This window comes from Cyprinodon tularosa, unplaced genomic scaffold (genome assembly GCF_016077235.1).
Source record: "Cyprinodon tularosa strain WSP-4 unplaced genomic scaffold, ASM1607723v1 ctg10, whole genome shotgun sequence".
Taxonomy (NCBI): Eukaryota; Metazoa; Chordata; class Actinopteri; order Cyprinodontiformes; family Cyprinodontidae; genus Cyprinodon; species Cyprinodon tularosa.
In genome coordinates, this window is record NW_024037782.1 from 3,101,166 (window position 1) to 3,120,000 (window position 18,835).

The following is an 18,835-nucleotide window of genomic DNA, read 5'->3' on the forward strand; positions in this document are numbered from 1 at the left end:
GTGGGAACTTAGGTGTTCCACAAATATTTTTGAATGCACTTTTAACTTTTAGATGCTATTCAAAAAAAAAAAAAAAAAAAAATCAGAAAAGGTCATTCAAAGAATGTCATTATCGATGGAATTAGCTGTCATTGGTATTTGAAACCAAAATTTGAAAAAAATATGGCAAATGAAGCTCTTCTTCAAAATATCAAATTATGCCCTTATTTTAAACACAGCTTCTACCATTTAATTTAGGCTCTTTTTCCATTCATTAAGTATTTAACTCACTTGTATTATTTTGTTAGATCTGTATTTTTGATAAATTATGGAGGTCAAATATTGTTAAAATGGTTAAATCCCATGAGAATGTATTCAATCGTATATTATTTTCAGGGGGATTTATAGTTGAGTAAATAGTACAATAGAGCAAATCTGGAAATTGGAAATAGTGCTGTACTACTAAAATATTCTGCTACTTCACATCATATTTAACATGTTTTTACAAACAATCATTTTAATGCAAAGTTACAGACCTGGCAGCAACATGGTAGAAACTATCTCAGTATCTTCCATCATGTCAATGATGCAACGTTGGAAATCTTTGCTGCTGTTAGATTGAAGGTAGCTACAAAAACATGGAAAAAATAAAGCAGAGATAACATTTTTTGAATAAAAAAAAAAATAATATATATATATATATATATATATATATATATATATATATATATATATATATATATATATATATATATATATATATATATATATATATATATAAATATATATATATATATCAAACTTACATCAAAGCTCGACAAATCAGTGTAGTATGTTAAATATCCTTTGACACCATTTTAGATTTACCTTTGTTTCTGTGTGTGTGTTTGATTTTGTGTGTGTGAACAGAGTGATCGGCCATCTGCTCATCTTCTCTCTTGAGGGAACATTTCCATCAAGAAATCAGAAGTGCCAAATAGTGAGCCAATATCTATAGCACAAAACTCATACACAGCCCAACACGCACACAAACACACACACACCCCATACTAACCTCATCCAGGAGATGCGGTCCTGCCAGAACTCATACATTATGTAACACGTCTTTCCCGGGAGCTTCTGAACAGACACACTGAAGGAAAAAAGTAGATTGGGTCAAAGAAAGGGAAAATAAAAGAAAAGCGAGTTGCATCTTGAGAGGAATATAAGCTAGCTTTAGGCAAAGGCAGAGGCAAAACATCAAACGAAACTGAAATTGTGTTTTAGTTGGTGACAAATGCTTACTTTCAGTAATTTATATGGAAAGAGTAAAAAAAAAATTCTAAACATTTCCAGGATTTGGGGATTTAAAAACGGAAATAATTATAAAACTATATATGAATAAATATTTTTTTTTCAATATAATTTGATATTTTATCCTTTGTAAATCAAATGAAAAACATACTACAAAAATAGATATATTTAAAAAATGCTTTCACAGCCTGGTTGCAAAAATGTTTAAATCTTGAAACTGAAACTTCTGATACAGTTACAGCTTTCAGCAGTCCTTGCAGGATTTTCTTGACATTTAGTCATTTGTATCCTTTATCTAAATCCATTCTTTGTAAAAGGTTACAAAGGATTAAAGATATCTCAGCAATGAATCCGAGTAGAAGGATGCAAAGTGAAGGAAGTTAGAACGAATCTGAGAATATGTGAAACAACACAGAGATCAGGTACATTGGACGTTTTTTCATAAGTGCTGCTGAGAAGACAAAGAATCGTGAAGAATGCTAAGAGGCCAACAATCAGTTGAGGTAGGTGCAGCTCAGGTATTTCCAACCAGAATTTGTTGCACTCCAGATATGACAAAAATGTACTGATTTGCATCCAACTTGGAGTACTATGATACAGATGCACCTCTGTGTGCTTAAAGGCAAAAGTTCACAAATTCTGGGTTATTCAGCTTTCAGTCTCCATAATTAACTGACTCCTGGATATCATATTGAAATACCGTAAATTCTCTAATATTGGCCTGTATTCCAATAGCGGCCGGGTCTCTAATAATGGCCGGTCTCGCTGTCAGAGGAGGTAAATAATGGCCGGTCTCTAATACAGGCCGGGGCTATAAACGTTTTTTCTGGGCATACCTCAACATTATACTTGTGGTAGTAACATACAAGTACCACAGCCCTGCGCAGCTGAACGACAGGCCCTGCTGCTACCCGTCTGCGCGAGGAAGAGAACAGACACGCAGCAGAACAGGAGGAGCAGCGCGAGTGATGAGGAGAATAAAGGGAGAGATGAAGAGGAGGAGAAAAACTGAGGAGGAGAATTAAACAGAATTGGAGGATTTTTATTTTTATTTTTTTACTTCAAACCAAGCGAGACATGGTAACTGTACTTTTTCAATAAATGAACCTAGTGTTTTATAGGTTCAAATAGACACAAAATCTCATTTTTATCCATTCCACTGGTAGTCTGTTTTGCTCAAATAGCAATAGAGGCCTGTCTCTAATACTGGCCTCTATCCAATAAAGGCCTGGACCGCGATGCACTTGAGTGAAATAAAGGCCCGGGCCTATATTAGAGAATTTACGGTATTTACAAAACAATGATTGATTTTGTAAACTTCACTTCCATTTTAACATGTTGTAGTTGTCTTGACCTGGAAGAGTCAGCAACTATCTTGTTTTACCATATTTCTGGACAAGGATAAAATTTACAGGAAAGATTGGATCCAAAAAGGTCCAAGCCAGGCTAAAGTTTGTTTTTTAATAATCTGTTTTTCAATAGACTGATTAAACCATACATGACCTTTCAGAGTTTCATTAGATATGTTTGGTGCAAAAGAACATTACACATTACCAAACATCAAATCCATATTGAAAGTTGGTAATGGCAACATGACAAGGTTGATAAAGCTAAAAACGATTCTTAAAAACTTGTCAGTTATGGGTTATGGGTCTGCCAGTATGTAGAGGAAGATGAGAAATTTCATTTTCAGTCTAAAATAGAATCTAAAAGATTAATGTCACCTTAACGGTGTAGTGGGGGATTTTATTTTTCTGGGTGGATCATCTAAATAAGTGGTCCTCCTCATTGTCAATCATTCTGGTGATATGTTTACGAAAGGCTGTCCTATGTGCTTGTCCCCATACAGTAGGTAGCTATCTTTTTCTGTGCATGTGCTCTTTCAGCTGCAAGTCTTATTCTGTTAATGTTACATTAGTCTTATTTGCGGGGAAACTTTTTATATGTAAATATGGGTGAGATGAGATCCATCCGAGTGACCATCTTATCATTACTTCCCCGCACCTCCTTGGCTTGGAGCTACTAAATGGGCTCTTGCGTGCGTTTAATAGGCGTTCCCTCTCGCAAGCGGGTACAGGGTTGAGCATGTGCATTTTTTTGTGGAGAGGGCAGGTCTTAAAAAAAAATTACCAAAATCCTCCACTATACCTTTAAGAAGAATGTGGACTACAGATGATCTCATAATCTGATAAATCAGGAAACTTGTTCAAGTTAGAGAGTACAATGGATTTCAAGTAAAATGTGTGTGTAAACTTAAACTGATCAAGGAGTTTGAATCAAAAAGTGCTTTAGGGAAGTATTAGTTCAAATGTGTACTTTCTGTACTTGTTAATTTTTTATTTCTTTGCTTTTAGTATGTAAGATAAAAAAATAACAACAATTAGATTGTAAAAAATATCTATTTTGTAAGATACATTTTTTTTCAAACAATGTAAGGTTTAATTTTTTCATTGTAAAAACTCATTTTCTATGTTCCTATCAATTTAGCCACTTATTCAGCATCACTCAGAGGTTGAATCGCAGCATCTGGAGCTGAATCTGAAGTTGGGTTTAATAGATGAATTTCTATATTTGGAATCAAGCTAGATACTCACTGCAAGTTGTCAGAGTGGGCTAAAGTGGCATCCATGTAGCTATGGAGAACTTTCCGGAAGCTTTCTAGTTCGTCATCAATCACGGACATCTGCCTCTGAACCAGCAGGATGTTCTGTTGACAATGAGACAACGGATAAAAGGGAGGATAAGATGAAAACAGAAGTTTGTGCGTTTCGGAATCCATCTCACTGACATCAGGCACATTTGCAGTTTCTAATGATTTAGTGAGACCTAACTTTCTAAAACATCCTCAAATAATGGATAAAGTTTTAGATGTGGCATTTACGGATAATGGTGAGGATCAGGAGAAAGCTGAGGCCTTTTATTTATGAGCCCTCATGAAAAGATCAAAGTAAAAAATAAATAAATAAAACCCGTGTGAGAGAAAGCATTACACTAACAATCTCTTCTACAGATATGTGGGCAGCTAGTGCTCAGATGCATTCCTCATTATTGTAGGTCAAAACAAGCCTAACTTCATGTAGCTTATCTAAATAAGATAGGACATTACCTATAATTAAAAAAATCTGCAAATATCTATAGAAATATGAATGTTTTCCTTTTACTAATGGTTGCAATGATTGAGATGTTTTTTTTTTTGGTTGTTTTGTTTTTTAATGAGTGGGGACTTAAAATTTTTTATCTCTAACAGTTTTTAAAGGAAAGTGTACATGGAAAAAAGTGGGAAAGAAATGCTGAGTTCAAATTCAGGAGCTGCTTCCTCCGAAGGCCAGATTTGTAGGCTGATTACATCATAGGTCTGCTTGAATTGCAACACTCCTCGTTATGCGGCCGTCAAATGCAGCCTTCTTTTTGCCCATTTTTAAGGAAGGGTTGGGGGTATCCTACAGTATGTAGCCTTTGGTAACAGTGGTGAATATTGGAAGTACAGTTTATTACAATACAAGTATGTGAAAAGTTACATCTGAAATAAATGAAAATAATTGTTTTAAATGGTTCTTGAGTCAGATATGTGGTGGTTAATGTATGGTTTATTGAAAGGTTTTTATCTGTTACCGTGTAAATGGGTCTGGTTGTCATTTAAGGACAGACTACATTCTTTTCTTGCTTTGTGTGTCAAATGTCACAATTGCTAGGCGTACGGCTGTGAAAGCTGAGAAACGCTGGACCTGTTGAATCCACAGGATCCAGTCCAGGTGGACAGGTCCTTGGAGGATGCAGATTTTGAAATCTAACACACCCAACGTCTTCAACCTTTGGGAAGCATTGACGTACTAAAATATCTGATGATTTATTAGGGAGTGAGTTCTCACATGTCTTGTGTCTAATTAGATGAGAAATATGGCAAAAACTGTTCGAGTGCATTCATGTCTTCAGGTTTTGGTTGTTGCAACTTTTAGAAATGATCAGAATCCTGGCTACACAATGTCCCAGACTTTCTAATCATAAAGCTAACTAAATAAAAAAAAAAGTAAATAAACAAAAACAAAGTTTAGGCTGGTCTACCCTACTGAGGCTTGTAATGACTTTGTAATGTTTTTTAGTTTTTTTTTTGCAGATCCATTTAGTTAAGCATTTAGTTCATGATGTGGAAAGTAAAACTGCTTTTAAATGAGAGAGAAATCTGAGCACAGTGGAAAGAAACACTGAGCTGACTGGACTTTGATCACTGAGACAAGCTGCTCATGTTTTTTTTTGTTAATCTCACTGTCATCTTGAAAAACGTTTAGAGAAAGGTGAGCACTGAGAGAAAATAAAATGGAGGATTTTAAGATCTCAAATTTGGATTATATTTAGAGGGATAAAGAAATTTGTATGAGAGAGCAGTAGCATAGCTCCCCTGATAATGTCATTAAAATATCTGCTTTTGAAATGGTAAAACTCATAAATTAATCTTATCCAGCCAACTATTTTGATCATTTTTTAAACGAAACTGTATCTTTTCACAATAGTACACATTTTCAGTTTATCATCCAAAATTTTTCTCAGGGGCATGTGGTTAAACTTTTAGACAAATCATAATTGACAGAAAAAAACAAAACATATTCTCAGTTAAACTGTTTCTGTAGATTCATTGATCTATGTATATTAACTTAAGAACCATGTGATCAAAGCTGAAAAAAGAAATTACCACCAATTTTTACTACCAAGAAAAAGTTTTTCCTCACACACTTAAAGTCAAATATCATTGATGTCACTGGGAAAAACTGTGAAAAATATTTCAGAAGGCTTTCAGGCCTGAAATCAAATAAAAAAAAAGCTTATTGTTCTAGATGTTGACAAAAGTTAACATTCTAATCTAGATTACAAACAAAAGTTAGGTTAAAATTGAACACGCTGTTATGTGCTTTCTGCAGATTAATTAATTAATATGAAATTAAACATTGACTGCTCACTTATAAACACAAAAAAATACTTAATTAAAAAATAATAATAAAAAAATATAACAACTGCAGTGAAGTGTTTTTCGTTTAAAAACAGTTAATCATTTTAAAGAATGTATCTATTAAACAACAAAGCAATGAAACAAATTTTTGTATTCTAAATTAAAGTGTTCACAGTAAACACATTGAAGCAAACAAACTCTCCTATCAGGGGCAGATTTAGAAAATTTGGGGCCCTGGGCAAAGAGAGGTAGGGGGCCCTCTGAATTGAGAAGACAGCACATAAAACAGACCCATTACACAGATACAGAAATTTTAATAGAATAGACGTGCATCATTTGTTCTACCTTTTGTCCCTCTCTTCTTGTCCCTTTTCTTGTTGTTTTCCTCTCTGTATTTTGTACTCAGCTGACTTTTCATGCTGTCTCAAAAGGAAAAAAAGATTTTTTCCAATCACTAAGCTCACTTTGCTGATTGCTCCTTCTTGTGTTTCCAAAAAGGCACAGCAAAAGTAATTAACAGTCCTTCTTTTCACTGTAGACAAGCCATGGTCTGCTTATCGTTTCTCCATTTTTAATTTGTATGAAATAATAGCTGCTTTTATATTTGTTGCCAAAGTGTCCAGTTGCAGACAAAAGTTGCTAGATTTGAAGCTAGGCTGTCTGTTTGGACCTGGCATTTTAGCGGAAGGATTTTTATCAAAAACATAATTAATGTGCATAAATAAGGAAAAGTTGTATTAACCATACATGTAAACAGAGTTTTATGGGGCCCCCAGGAACTTAGGGTCCTAAGCAACTGCCTAGTATTGCCTAATGGTAAATACCCCCCGTCTACTACGAGGCTATCCCAGATAACTAAGCTAAGACAAGCCTAAGAGAAGCCCATCAAACCTGCAGAAAAAGCTTATTTCAGACACTTATATTGTTCGGTCCATCATGATCCAGATTTCACGATTATGGGTTAGGGAAGGAAAGGAGAACAACAAGTAAGTTGAGAGCTTTGCCTTTTCCCTTTACCAGCATAAACAGTTGCTGTGTTTGTATTATACCAGCAGCTGCACTGATCCTTCTATTAATCTCCTGCCTTGATTCTCACCTCACTTGTGATAGTTGAACTCCTCCACTCGAGGAAGGAACTATTCTCCAAACTGAAAGGGCGAAGCTACTTTTACAAAATCAAATGTCAAATAAATATTTTAAGCCTATTTACTTACAGCTGGTTAGCAGTGCAGTAAAGAGAAAACAAGTTGTTTGTCCTTATTTAGCAACTGCAATAGATCTACTGGTATTGGGAGACCACACTGATGAATTACCCGGGATTCAAGTTACCGAGGTAATTTAAATCCTGGGGATTTAAATAAGTGAAAAGGCCAGTTCTCTGCAAAAGTCTGGAGGGGTTCAGACGGATCACAGACCACAAACCTAACGCCTTCCCTGAAGGTTGCATAAGATCAACAGTTTATCTGTTGACCCGGTGCAGCTACAGTAGCTGGAGCTCAATGCTCTGCCCCAAAACAAACCATGGAGATGGTTATGGATGCTTGTGTGTCACCTGGTCACCAAAACAAATTCCCTGTTTTGTGCAAAACACATACAATTTGGCAAGAAAGCTTTTTTCTGATTAACTTACAGAACTGTATGTGCTGGCCAGTGTATCCTCCTTCAGTGGCTCCAACTTAGGACCCTAAAACCAGAGAGCAATAGAATTGAAAAAATCTAATGGCTAAACAATGATGGGAAACATTAGAGAATTGGAGAAAAACACTGCATCCGAATACATCTAGAGTTAAAAACAGAATCAAAATCCACATAAAGCTTAATTCAATTTTCAACATTTTCCATTTTGAATTGTTAATATTAAAAATTTCCATACAATGTCTAGATTTAAATGTTGAATATAAAATTTCTAAAATAATAAAATCTAATTCTGAATGTTCTGTCATTATCATTATACGCTGTCTGAATGAATTATAATTTATGTATTCTGTGTATTTTTTGTTTCGTTATATTTTGCAAAACAGTTTATCATAGGGAGATAACTGTCAAAGTGACTCTCCCCTTAAGTTCAGAAAATCAGAATTAGAATAAATTAAAAGGTGCTGAGGTCAGTGACTGATGCATTTTGGAAGTTAAATAGGACTCCTGTCCCACAAATTAAATAAAAACATTAATACCTTTACACTTTACAACCATTTTAAACTCTATACTATGTAATCTGAAGCAATGCTATTTTATCATAAAATTAATTCAATGTGAAACTATGGAGCAAGCTTTTTATCTCATACACTCATTGCCTTTTATTTCAGAGGAGAGGCAGATGGTGTGTGCTGATGGTGTCAGTGTGGAGGTGCTGGGTTGGATATTGCACTCCGAATATCCTGCAGGTCATGATTTACTTTGATATTGCACTCTAAGACCCTCTGGTCTGACAAAATAGACAACAAGAGAGGGCAAAAACATGCTTTGAGAAAGAAGAGATAAAAGAGAAAAAAGAATAAGCATCAAAGGTTGTAATAAGAGGAGTTAATAAGGGAAGAGCAGACAGAGCTGGAAAAAGAAAGAGCAGGAGAGCGTGAAAGAGGCTTCAGGATGTGTGGTGAGAATTGGTCATGGTATGAGAGCCGGAGGTGACTGGTCTTGGTGTGTGACAGGGATACAGATCTGCAGAGCTCCATTTAAAATGGCACCCACTTTTCTTTTCAAGCATACTCAGAACCCACAGAAAATCAAAACACACGACACAAATTATTACATGCAGCAGTCGCAGGATACTCAGAATAAACTCATAGCTAGTTTTCTATGTTCCTGCTGAAATTCACGAGTCTTCACTGTTAGAAAAAAAAAAAAAGAAGAAAACTCAAGTAAAATTTCTATACAAGTAGAAAGTTAATTAAATAAATTCCACCTTATATTTTAGGGAAGAATTTTTAAATTGATTTTATTTTATTGCATTTTTAGCTATTACGTTAAATTCAAATTATTCCTGTTTAAATAGTTTTGTACAGAAAAAAATAAATCTTATTTTCTCATGAAATGATTACTGGCACATGCTGCTTTTCAATAGTTCAAGAAAAATAAATAAATACAAAGCAAGCAACTAGGGGCAAACATATCAGCAGCTACAATTAAAAAATAGAGCCAGATGAACTGTGGGATTTTTTTTTTTTACTGGTGCCAAATGACAGAATTCTGCCACCTGCAATTATGGATAAACTGCCATTTGTCTGTTAAACAAAGGCACGTGTATTTAAACTGTATCTGGCCTCTCAATAGCTGTAAATGCTAACAGTTTATTTCTTTGAAGCTGACTCCAAACAGAACCCACCAATTAACATAGCTGAACAATGTTTTTTTTATTGGTTTTTCATGTTTAAAATGTTTAACAAATAAAATGTTATTAAAATGTAAAATATTTTTCTTTGTGATAACTGACAGTATATCGTTTTAGGCGTCTCTGCTCTTTTAATGGAATATAGCCTGATGTCCAGTATTACAATATTTAAAAATATTAAAAAAGATATGAAGAGATAAAAGCTCATGGATGTGAACTTTAAGTCCCTGATTCATATAAAAACTTAAATAATAACTATATATAAAGGGTGCTACAAAGAAAAACCCCACGTCATACCTGACACTCCAGTTTATCCAAAAGTTGCTGCAGTCGATTGATCTGAGAGCACCAGTTCTCTTCATCTTCTATATTGATGTCTCCTGATAATTGAAATAGAAACTAATTAAACAAGTATTCATTTCATGTTGTAACATACCTAAACAAGATGAACAATTTTCTAATAAAAAAACAGTTTCATATATTGTCAATAAAACAGCCATAACCTCATGAATTGCTCAAATTCTTCAGGAAAACTGCATCAGTGACACAAAGACAAGACATTTGGTTTATATCAAACTGCAGCCATTAGAAATCTAATTACCCAAAATCTTCAGAGGCTGAAACATTTGCTGACAGTTAATAGTCGCATGGAAAAGAAAAATAAACTTTATTACCTTGAAATTCAAAACAAAATAGTTGTAGATCCTATCACTGAACTGAAACATTTTTAAAATAATATTAAGCACAAAAGTAATTTGCCCAAATTAACTTTGTGGAAATTGTTTTGTGAATCGATTTGTGTTTTTTCTATGTTAAAAATAAGATTGAAGAGATAAAACAAACCATTTTAAGATTAAAAACAAAAATCCATAGAAATAAAAACAGCATGTGAAATAATAAAAAAAATCCTTATAATTATAAAACCTAATTTTACACTATCATAGAGCAGGTAATTGTTCAATATTATAAAGTAAAGTTACAATTAAATCTTATTCAAACTGACAGATTAGTATTAGGAGTAATTACATTTATCAAGATATTTTTTATGACTGGAAGAACATTTACACTTTGGGATCACCCAGAGTCCTGACATGAGCCTGTTAAATAATCTGTGGAGGGATGTTAAATTGTGATACATTTTTCCGCAACATCATGCCACCTTACTTCAGTAACTAAAGCTGCAAATGTTAAAAGACCACAGCACATTATTTTCTTTTATCTTATTAATTGACAAAAACATGGAATGTATTAAAGAACTTATCGGGTGATAAATAATTGTTTGTAACCTATACAAATATCATTATGTAATTCCACACTGTATTGATTTCTTATTGTCAATTCCAATTTTTTAAAGCTTGAAAGTTAGACCCAAGGGCCGTCCTAAAGGGTAACCAATAAAGATATCCAATAGCACATATTAATATGATTGACATATTCTATCAGTCAGATGATGCTTTAAATAGTTAAAACTGCATTTTGGCAATTTATTTACACAATGAAATATTTTTGCTAAATAATGACTGCAGATGAATAATTTTACCTTTTTTTGAAGAAAGAGAATGAACTTGCTCCTACTGAAACTAACAATTACAAAGACGTTAATACATAAATATGGATGCTTTTTCTTAAATACAAGAGAAATATCTATCTTGGCAAACTGTATCGGCAAGGCTGTTTGCTTGGTGACACTTTTTTTTAGAAACAGCTCTACCTTTGCAAATAGTTTTAGATTACTTTGTATTGCGCAACTCAAACCTTTAACAAACCAGTCGGTCTGAGTGACAGCTCCCTTTAGTCGGCTCAAACAGGCAGGAGCCATCAGGGGATTCGGAAGGGTTGCACTTGGTCAGCAATAATGTAAAAGTGGGTGGCATGTGTCAGAGTAAAACACAAGTGACTGAGGCAAACAAATGTTTCTACGAAAACACTGCATCAAACTTCACCCTCTGTTTGACAACTTATCTTATTTCTATGGCCTATCCTTGTGCCATATCTAATTTAAACAATAAAACTGACGCTTAATTGACGCTATAATGATGCTTAATGTAAAAAAAAAAAAAATGTCTTACTCTAAAAAGAATATAGGGTACATATACATTAGACTTAGAAATGTATTTTATTAGACATGAACATATGAATATCTTCTTTTTCAAAACTGAAAACAAATGATACATTACCTTTACCTGTAGTTGGTGTCCTAGAGCAGGGATCTGACGAAGACACACATAGGTTGTTATAGACCCTGCGACCACACCGTCTACCATTTTTCTGTACTGTTATCGGCTCTGGAGTCTTTATCTCCTGCCTGCCATGACAGCGATTGGAGACCCATGGAGACAAACATCAGAGAGAGAGAGACGGCAACTGTCAGAGAACTGTAGAGGAAACAAACCAAAGATATGGCAGACAGAGATGTTCTCAAGGGTGAAAAGAGAAGAAGATATAGAATAAAATAGGCGGAGAAATGATGAAACTGGGAAAAGCAATGCAAGAGGAATATAAAGAGGAAGGTAGAGGTAAAAAGCGAAGATAGGGTAATATGCAATTCTAAGTGGGTGTTGAGCAGTAAGTGGACAGAGCAATAGACTTTGTGAAGTGCTCTTCCACCCTCAAATTATCACACTTATACCAACTCACACAGTTCTGTATAATTGAAAAAATGTGCTGGCCGCAGTAGAAAATATGTGTCAAAAGCTGCCACTCAGACTGCTTCCGGACGTTCACACCTTCTAGCAAGTGTGTGTGAATACTTTAATTTCATTTTTCTATTTCTCTGCAGGTGGCCAAACACCTTTGCACATTTGTGAGGCTTTGTTATAGTGTTTCCCTTTTGCCTTATTTTGTTGGACCTTTATGTTATCATGTATTTCCATGTTTGTATGCAGCATCCTGCTCACAGCACAGAGGGAGCATATTGCCAGGAGGTTATCATGCTGAGAACCTGAAATCCAAAGGCCACGGGCAAAGCTGCCAATCTGTCAGACAACAGGTGTGAAGGAGTTTATCTAAGGACTCAAGTAACCATTACTTCTATTACTGACAATCACACACATCTTGTAACATTGATGCAACAGTTTGAAGGACAACTTGTTTCTCTTGAAGTCTCTGTGACTACTTTGTTGTTTGGAGTCATTATTGTGCTATTTTTGCTCTGTTATTCATTATCCATTAGCTCCATCTCTGCCTCCCGGTGTCTCGCAATAATTCACTTAGGTTATAAGCTCTATATTTGCTATTTCCAACAATACAACTGCGGCACCCGGCAGGGGTGGGTAGAGGAGCTCTACTAAGCCAATAAAAAACCATAGTCCAACTAACAGTTATGGGTCACAGGGGCAGCAGTCTCAGTAATGACTCACAGACTTCCCTCTCCCCAGACACCTCCTCTTAGAGAAGCCTGATAGGCTCCCAGGCCATCTGAGAGACATTGTCACCCCATTGTGTCCTGGGTCATCCTCTAGGCCTCCTCCCTGTTGGGACATGCATGGAACACCTCCTGAAAGAGGCATCCAAAGGGCATCAGAAACAGATGTCCAAGCCACCTCAGCTGACTCCCCTTGATGTAGAGGAGATGCAGCTCTACTCCAAGCCTCTCCTGAAAGATTGAGCTCCTCACTCGATCTCTAAGGGAAAGCTTTTGTTTCAATAGAAAATGTTGGAAGAACATGACCATCAATATATTCTCTAATGTGATGTTTTGTTATCTGATCTAATGTAGGCCTAATCTAATTCTATTGAAAGTTTTCTAAATAAAATTTTACTTAAAGATGCATTAATGAGTCTTCTAATGGTACTGCCACAGAACTGCAGCAATCTTCTACTCGTTCTCATAGCTTGCAATCGAACCTGTCAAGGTTTTTTTTTTTTCCACCTTACGTGGAGTTGCCATTGATGTCTGAGTTCAGCCAGTCGGTTCTGTGTCCACAAAATTTAACTTGAATATAAGGTCTTCATTGTTTGCTAGATTGGACCCATTTAACATAGATGAGCTTGACGTCGCAACCGCCTTACAAAGCAGGAATTTCTGTTTCCAAGTAAATTAAGGAAATGAGGCCGAGATATTTTCTTTATATAAATGAAAGAAAAAAAGGTTTATAGATTCATTGGTGCTGAACTACTTAGGCGTCAGTCTGCTCGTCAAATGATCTTTAGATGAGCAGATACACCCTTGACAATTTGGCAGTCTGTTGTAGGGCAACACAGAGACTAGGCTTGTCCCGATCCGATACGTGGATCGGATCGGGACGCCGATATTGGCAAAAAAATGCGTATCGGCAAAGCATGTAAAATGCCGATCCAGACTGCCGATCCAGTTTAAAAAAAAAAATCCGGTCCGTATTTTCCAGTTTCGCCGATTGAAACGATCCATTCCACTATTTTGCGCCAGTGTTCCCCTGTTTTGCATTTGTGTTTTTTGTGTCTGTGTTTTTTTATATTCATCTGATCATGTGACTCCTGACCAGCAAGTGACCATCAGAGGCTGATTGCCACTCGTTACCCCCTGTAAACTACACAACAAAGGATGCACAATGAGGATGAAACCCAGCCTATTCTATAAAATTGCCGCACAACTGAGAAATCTGCCCAAAAAGGACAAAGATAATGTACAGTGTATGCCTACCCCTCTAGTAGACAGCTGCAATTTTTCAGGATGTGATTCTTAGTGCAATTAAAGATACATATATTAAAAATTATCTTATTATCCAAAATGTGGGCTGAAAACTTCGATATTAATTTGTAATATTTTCAAAATGTGTATTCCTAATTTTATTTACCCTTTATATTCATATCTCATATAGACCTCCAGTTCTCATGCTGGATTTCAGCAACACTAATTTTAACAAATACTTCATGTTTTTATTAATAATAGAAATAATTTAATTATATTATTTCCTGGTAAAAATCTATCAAAAGACTATTTCTATTTATATAGACTAGTTATTTTTTCCTAAATATCAAGCTTATCTTCATGGTAAACAGAAACAGGATTATCTACAAAACTGAAAATTATTGAGAAATATTGTGTAGTCAATAACTTATTGGCACGGTTAGAGTGTATTGAGTCTATAGCCGAACTTCATAGAAAATCTTTTATCTCCTCCTTCATTGACCTCTCTGATTACAATCTTTTTTTTTAGTGATCCTTATTCTTTTCAATGACAGTTTAATTTTTCGGTCCTTAACTAGGTAAGAAAAGGCTCCTTTCAGTCAAATCCAGAGATGGCAAAAGTACTCACTTTCCGTACTTGAGTAAAAGTACAGATACTTGTGTTAAAAAATACTCTGGTAAAAGTGGAAGTACTGATTAAACTTCTTTACTCAAGTAAAAGTAACAAAGTGCAGGCTTGTAAATTTACTTAAAGTATAAAAGTAAAAGTAGAAAGCACTTTTTTCATGCCGTTGCCTACATTTTAAATGGATGTCTGCCAATAGGACTAGATCTCCGTTGTGTTCATTTTCAGTCATCTCGTCGTCCATACTACTATGCTAACGCCACCGCCACCAAGCTGCAATGATTTGCCGCGAATGAATACCGCCGAATCTGTCGATTCATCTTGTAGTGGTGCGTCAAATGCAACGTAGATTCCCGTCCAATTAGATTGAATTTGGTATTGATGACGTGAAAAATAATAATGGTAACTCCATTGAAATGATTCAAAACTAAAGTAACGAGCCAATTTTTAAAGATGTAAGGAGTAGAAAGTACAGATATTTGTGTAAAAATGTAAGGAGTAGAAGTAAAAAGTCGCCATAAAAATAAGTAGTAAAGCAAAGTAAAAATATCAGAAAAATCTACTTGAGTACAGAGAGACTTGACCAGAGATGGGAAGTAACGAAGTACAAATACTTCGTTACTTCCCATCTCTGGTCAAGTCTCTCTAGTGGCTCAAAGCTGCGATTCTTTTACAACACAAGCAGAATAAGGAAGAGAAAAGAGCTGTCAACATTTCTTTAGCACATATAACTATAGGTCTGAGTTTAGAAATGAGTACCATTTGTGGCCTCTGTAGTAATTACAGTTTAATATTCTTTTATTGTGACATAAAAAAGTGAATAAATACAATGTGGTCTGGAATGTTAATAGGTTTACGGGAGGCCCCCTGATTATAAATTCCTGTTTTGAGACTGAATGTGTCAGTCTTGGTTCTGTTATGTTTTCTTTTGAGTATTCAGTTTTACTTTGCTCCACGTTTTCTAGTTTCATTGGTCTAATTCCTGTTTTGTTGTGCTTTCTGGTTGTATTTAAGTTCTTAGGTTTTTATTTATTGCCCTCTGTTGCCTTTTTGTGTTGTTCTCCTTTTTCCTAGCTCCTTTCTAGACTCCTCTCTTCACACCTGCTCCCAATCAGCTCGTTAGTCCTCTCTTTGTTCAGTCTCCCATATAAACTCTCCTTGTGTAGTTCCTCAGTGCTGGTTCCTTGTCATACTTCGTCTTACCTCACCGTGATTGTTTTCCCCTGATGTCTCCATGGTTCTGGTTTGTTTTACTACTTTCATGTTGGATTTTTGGATTCCTTCCTCAGTTGTTTGTGAACATTTCATTAAGTCTACAAACACTCACCTCTGTCTCAGCATCTGGATCCTCAAACCTCAAGAAAATCCTGACAGAATGTGATCACTAATATGTCATAACGCACAAATAACGGCTCACATCAGAACTTTTTCCTTCTGGCAACTTTTTCCTTCTTCTTCCTTTTGAATATTGTGTCACTACTGTGTGTATAATATGCTGCAACTGGTTCAAGTTGACCTCCAAGTAAGGCATAAGCTGATATAAGTTGAGCTATATACTCACGGAGCAGGGCTGCTCTGCTCCTCCACAGCCTCCATGGCACATTGAAGGGACCTCTGTAGAGACAAAAGCTGAGTGGATGTCTCTCTTAGCATGAACCTGGTGACGAACTGACCCAACACACTGGCACCCTGGTACTCCTGAGAGACAGAGAGAGAGAGAGAGAAAAATGACAAAATTTTTCATTCCATGCTACATAAACACATAGATGAACAGAACCAATAAAACTGTCAAATGTATCCAAGGTTAATAAATTTATTTGATCATTCTAAACTTCAAATTTAGATACCAGGGACAAACAACTTCAATAGGATATATACAGTAATTGAGGCTGGAGTCTCGCACCATGAATGTGATTACATGTTCTCAGAGGAGTCATAGAACGACACTTCAAACCCCTTTGTAAAAAAGGTGAGACTGGCATGTAACCTCTGCAGAATAACCATCATGGGTGTGGTGGATGATCCTCCCACCACCACATTGTGTTAGTATTTTCTTTTCTTGCTTTATATTATATTACAATTTATGTTTAAGTTGGTTATTTTAGACAGGTATTTTCTAATGGGTGCACACTTTAGTTAATGTCTGTCTGAATGTTTATTTACACTTGTTCTTTTGTTTGAGGTGCTGCTGATACAAACCAGCTGGAGAAGGAAATGTGGAGCGTACCATCATTGAAAGACTGATGGGGGAGCTTGTTTCAAGAAGTTTTCAATTAGTTTGTCACTTAAATACTCATTTATTGTTTCTGTTAAGTAAGTTAGTTTGCTTTATTTGTTTCATAGACTGGTTAATTTTGTATTTATTGGTTCTTTTGTAATGTTGTGCCTCCCTCATTTTGTCGACTTGGGTTACTCCATCCCTTTTTAAGCAGCCTTTAGTTCTTTGTTTGGGGGTCAGTTTTTTGTTTGAGTTGGATCCTCAGTTGACCTCAGTTAAGTTGGGCCCAGATTCTTTATTTAAGTTATTTTGTATTGCTTTTGAGCCTTTGTTAACCCTTTTCACACAATTAAATGGAAGAACCTTTTCAAATTTTGAACACCTTTTGTCCTTATTTAAGTTTGGTCCCTCACAGTTGGTGTCAGAAGTGGGGTCCAATCAGTTAAGGACATTGGTGTATTTTTTTTTCTTCCCCTTACCTCTATACATTTTTGAATTGACAACTTTTTGTTGTTTTTTTTCTCTGTCCACCTTCTCTGAGAGGAACAGTTGCCAGAAATGCCTGGAAGGGGAAGAGGAAGAACAAGAGGACCAAGTTCTGAGCCAGATGAAAAAGAGACTGCTGAGGAAAATGGAGCTGTTGGTGGAGTATGTGACATAGAAGAGGGGAGTGAACCAACATTAACCGACTTGGCTAATCTTCTCAGAGCCCATATTGGACAACAAAAAGCCAAGGAGGACTACTGGATCAGAGAAGCTGCAAAACAAGACCAGAAATTTGAGGAACTGGAAAAGCAGTTCAGCTTGCTTAAAAGGGAGACTCAACAACAGACCCCTCCCCCACTGTGGCCTACACAGCAACCAGACCCTGGAATAGCAGCTTCACAGCAACATGGTGTATCAGGTGAACTTCTCTATGCACATTCTCAGGTTTCTAAGACACCTAAATTACAAAAACTTAGTGAAGATGACATTGAACATTTTCTCATCACTTTTGAAAGAATGGCTTCTGCCTGCCAATGGCCAAGAACTGACTGGGCCTTTCACTTAATACCTCTGCTAACAGGCAAAGCTAGAAGTGCTTTTGTACATATGGATGTTGATTCATCAATGAATTATGACCAAGTCAAACTAGCTATTTTACAGAAGTATGATATCAACAGTGAAACCTACAGGCAAAGATTCCGTTCTCTTCAGGTGGAGCCTGAAGAAACCCCAAAAGAGCTCTATACAAGGTTAAAAGAGCTGTATGGAAAATGGGTGCAACCTAAGGGTAAAACAGTTGAACAAATCAATGAAATTATGATTCTTGAGCAGTATTTGAGAATGTTGTCACCAGAATTACAGGTGTGGATAAAAGAGCATAACCCGAAGACTGCAAAGGAGGCGGCTGAACTTGCTGATGTTTTTGTGGCTGCAAGGAGGAAGAACTCATCTTGGGCTTTACAAAGCTGGAAAAAGGATGACCACAGGCAGCCTTTAGCCCAACAGGTTTCAGCTGTGGGTAAGCTCCCTGTAAAAAGATTTGACTCAAAGTTTCAGAGGAAAAAGCCTGTCTGTTACTTATGTGGACAGGAGGGTCACACCAAACCAATGTGCCCTCAAAATGCTGTTAAACTGTCCCAGATGTGTTTTGTGCCCAGGGAAGAGACTCTAAAGCCTGGAGCAATGCAGCCATTTATGGAGACCTTTTTGGAACTCAACGGTCAGGTACTGAAGGCTCTGATTGATACAGGGAGCACACAGACCTTGGTCCAGCAAAGGTATGTTTCACCCCAATCTGTTTGCACCAGTGAAACAGTCCCAATTCATTGTGTCCATGGCGATGAAAGGAAGTA

General features: G+C 36.1%; 2 protein-coding genes across 7 annotated transcripts in view; one reads left to right on the forward strand and one right to left on the reverse strand.

Moving 5' to 3' along the window:
• Positions 1-18,835, reverse strand: part of necab3 (N-terminal EF-hand calcium binding protein 3) — a 59,364-nt gene that overhangs the window by 7,744 nt on the left and 32,785 nt on the right. For 2 of the 3 annotated variants that reach the window (XM_038303956.1, XM_038304035.1), the window contains exons 6-12: positions 16,341-16,477; positions 11,723-11,850; positions 9,843-9,925; positions 7,845-7,898; positions 3,867-3,979; positions 1,034-1,111; positions 516-607 (exon numbers count right to left, since the gene is read on the reverse strand). In XM_038303956.1, the coding sequence (XP_038159884.1) occupies positions 516-607; positions 1,034-1,111; positions 3,867-3,979; positions 7,845-7,898; positions 9,843-9,925; positions 11,723-11,850; positions 16,341-16,477 (685 nt within the window). The remainder of the gene's footprint in view (positions 1-515; positions 608-1,033; positions 1,112-3,866; positions 3,980-7,844; positions 7,899-9,842; positions 9,926-11,722; positions 11,851-16,340; positions 16,478-18,835) is intronic. The other variant, XM_038304107.1, reaches the window with a different exon arrangement.
• Positions 17,268-18,835, forward strand: part of LOC119795516 — a 3,223-nt gene continuing 1,655 nt past the window's right edge. Inside the window, exons 1-2 of one of the 4 annotated variants that reach the window (XM_038303742.1) lie at positions 17,268-18,501; positions 18,641-18,678. In XM_038303742.1, coding sequence (XP_038159670.1) covers positions 17,556-18,501; positions 18,641-18,654 — 960 coding nt within the window. In that variant the 5' untranslated portion in view covers positions 17,268-17,555 and the 3' untranslated portion in view covers positions 18,655-18,678. Of the gene's footprint in view, positions 18,761-18,835 lie in introns of those variants that run through there. The other 3 variants (XM_038303596.1, XM_038303669.1, XM_038303826.1) reach the window with 3 other exon arrangements.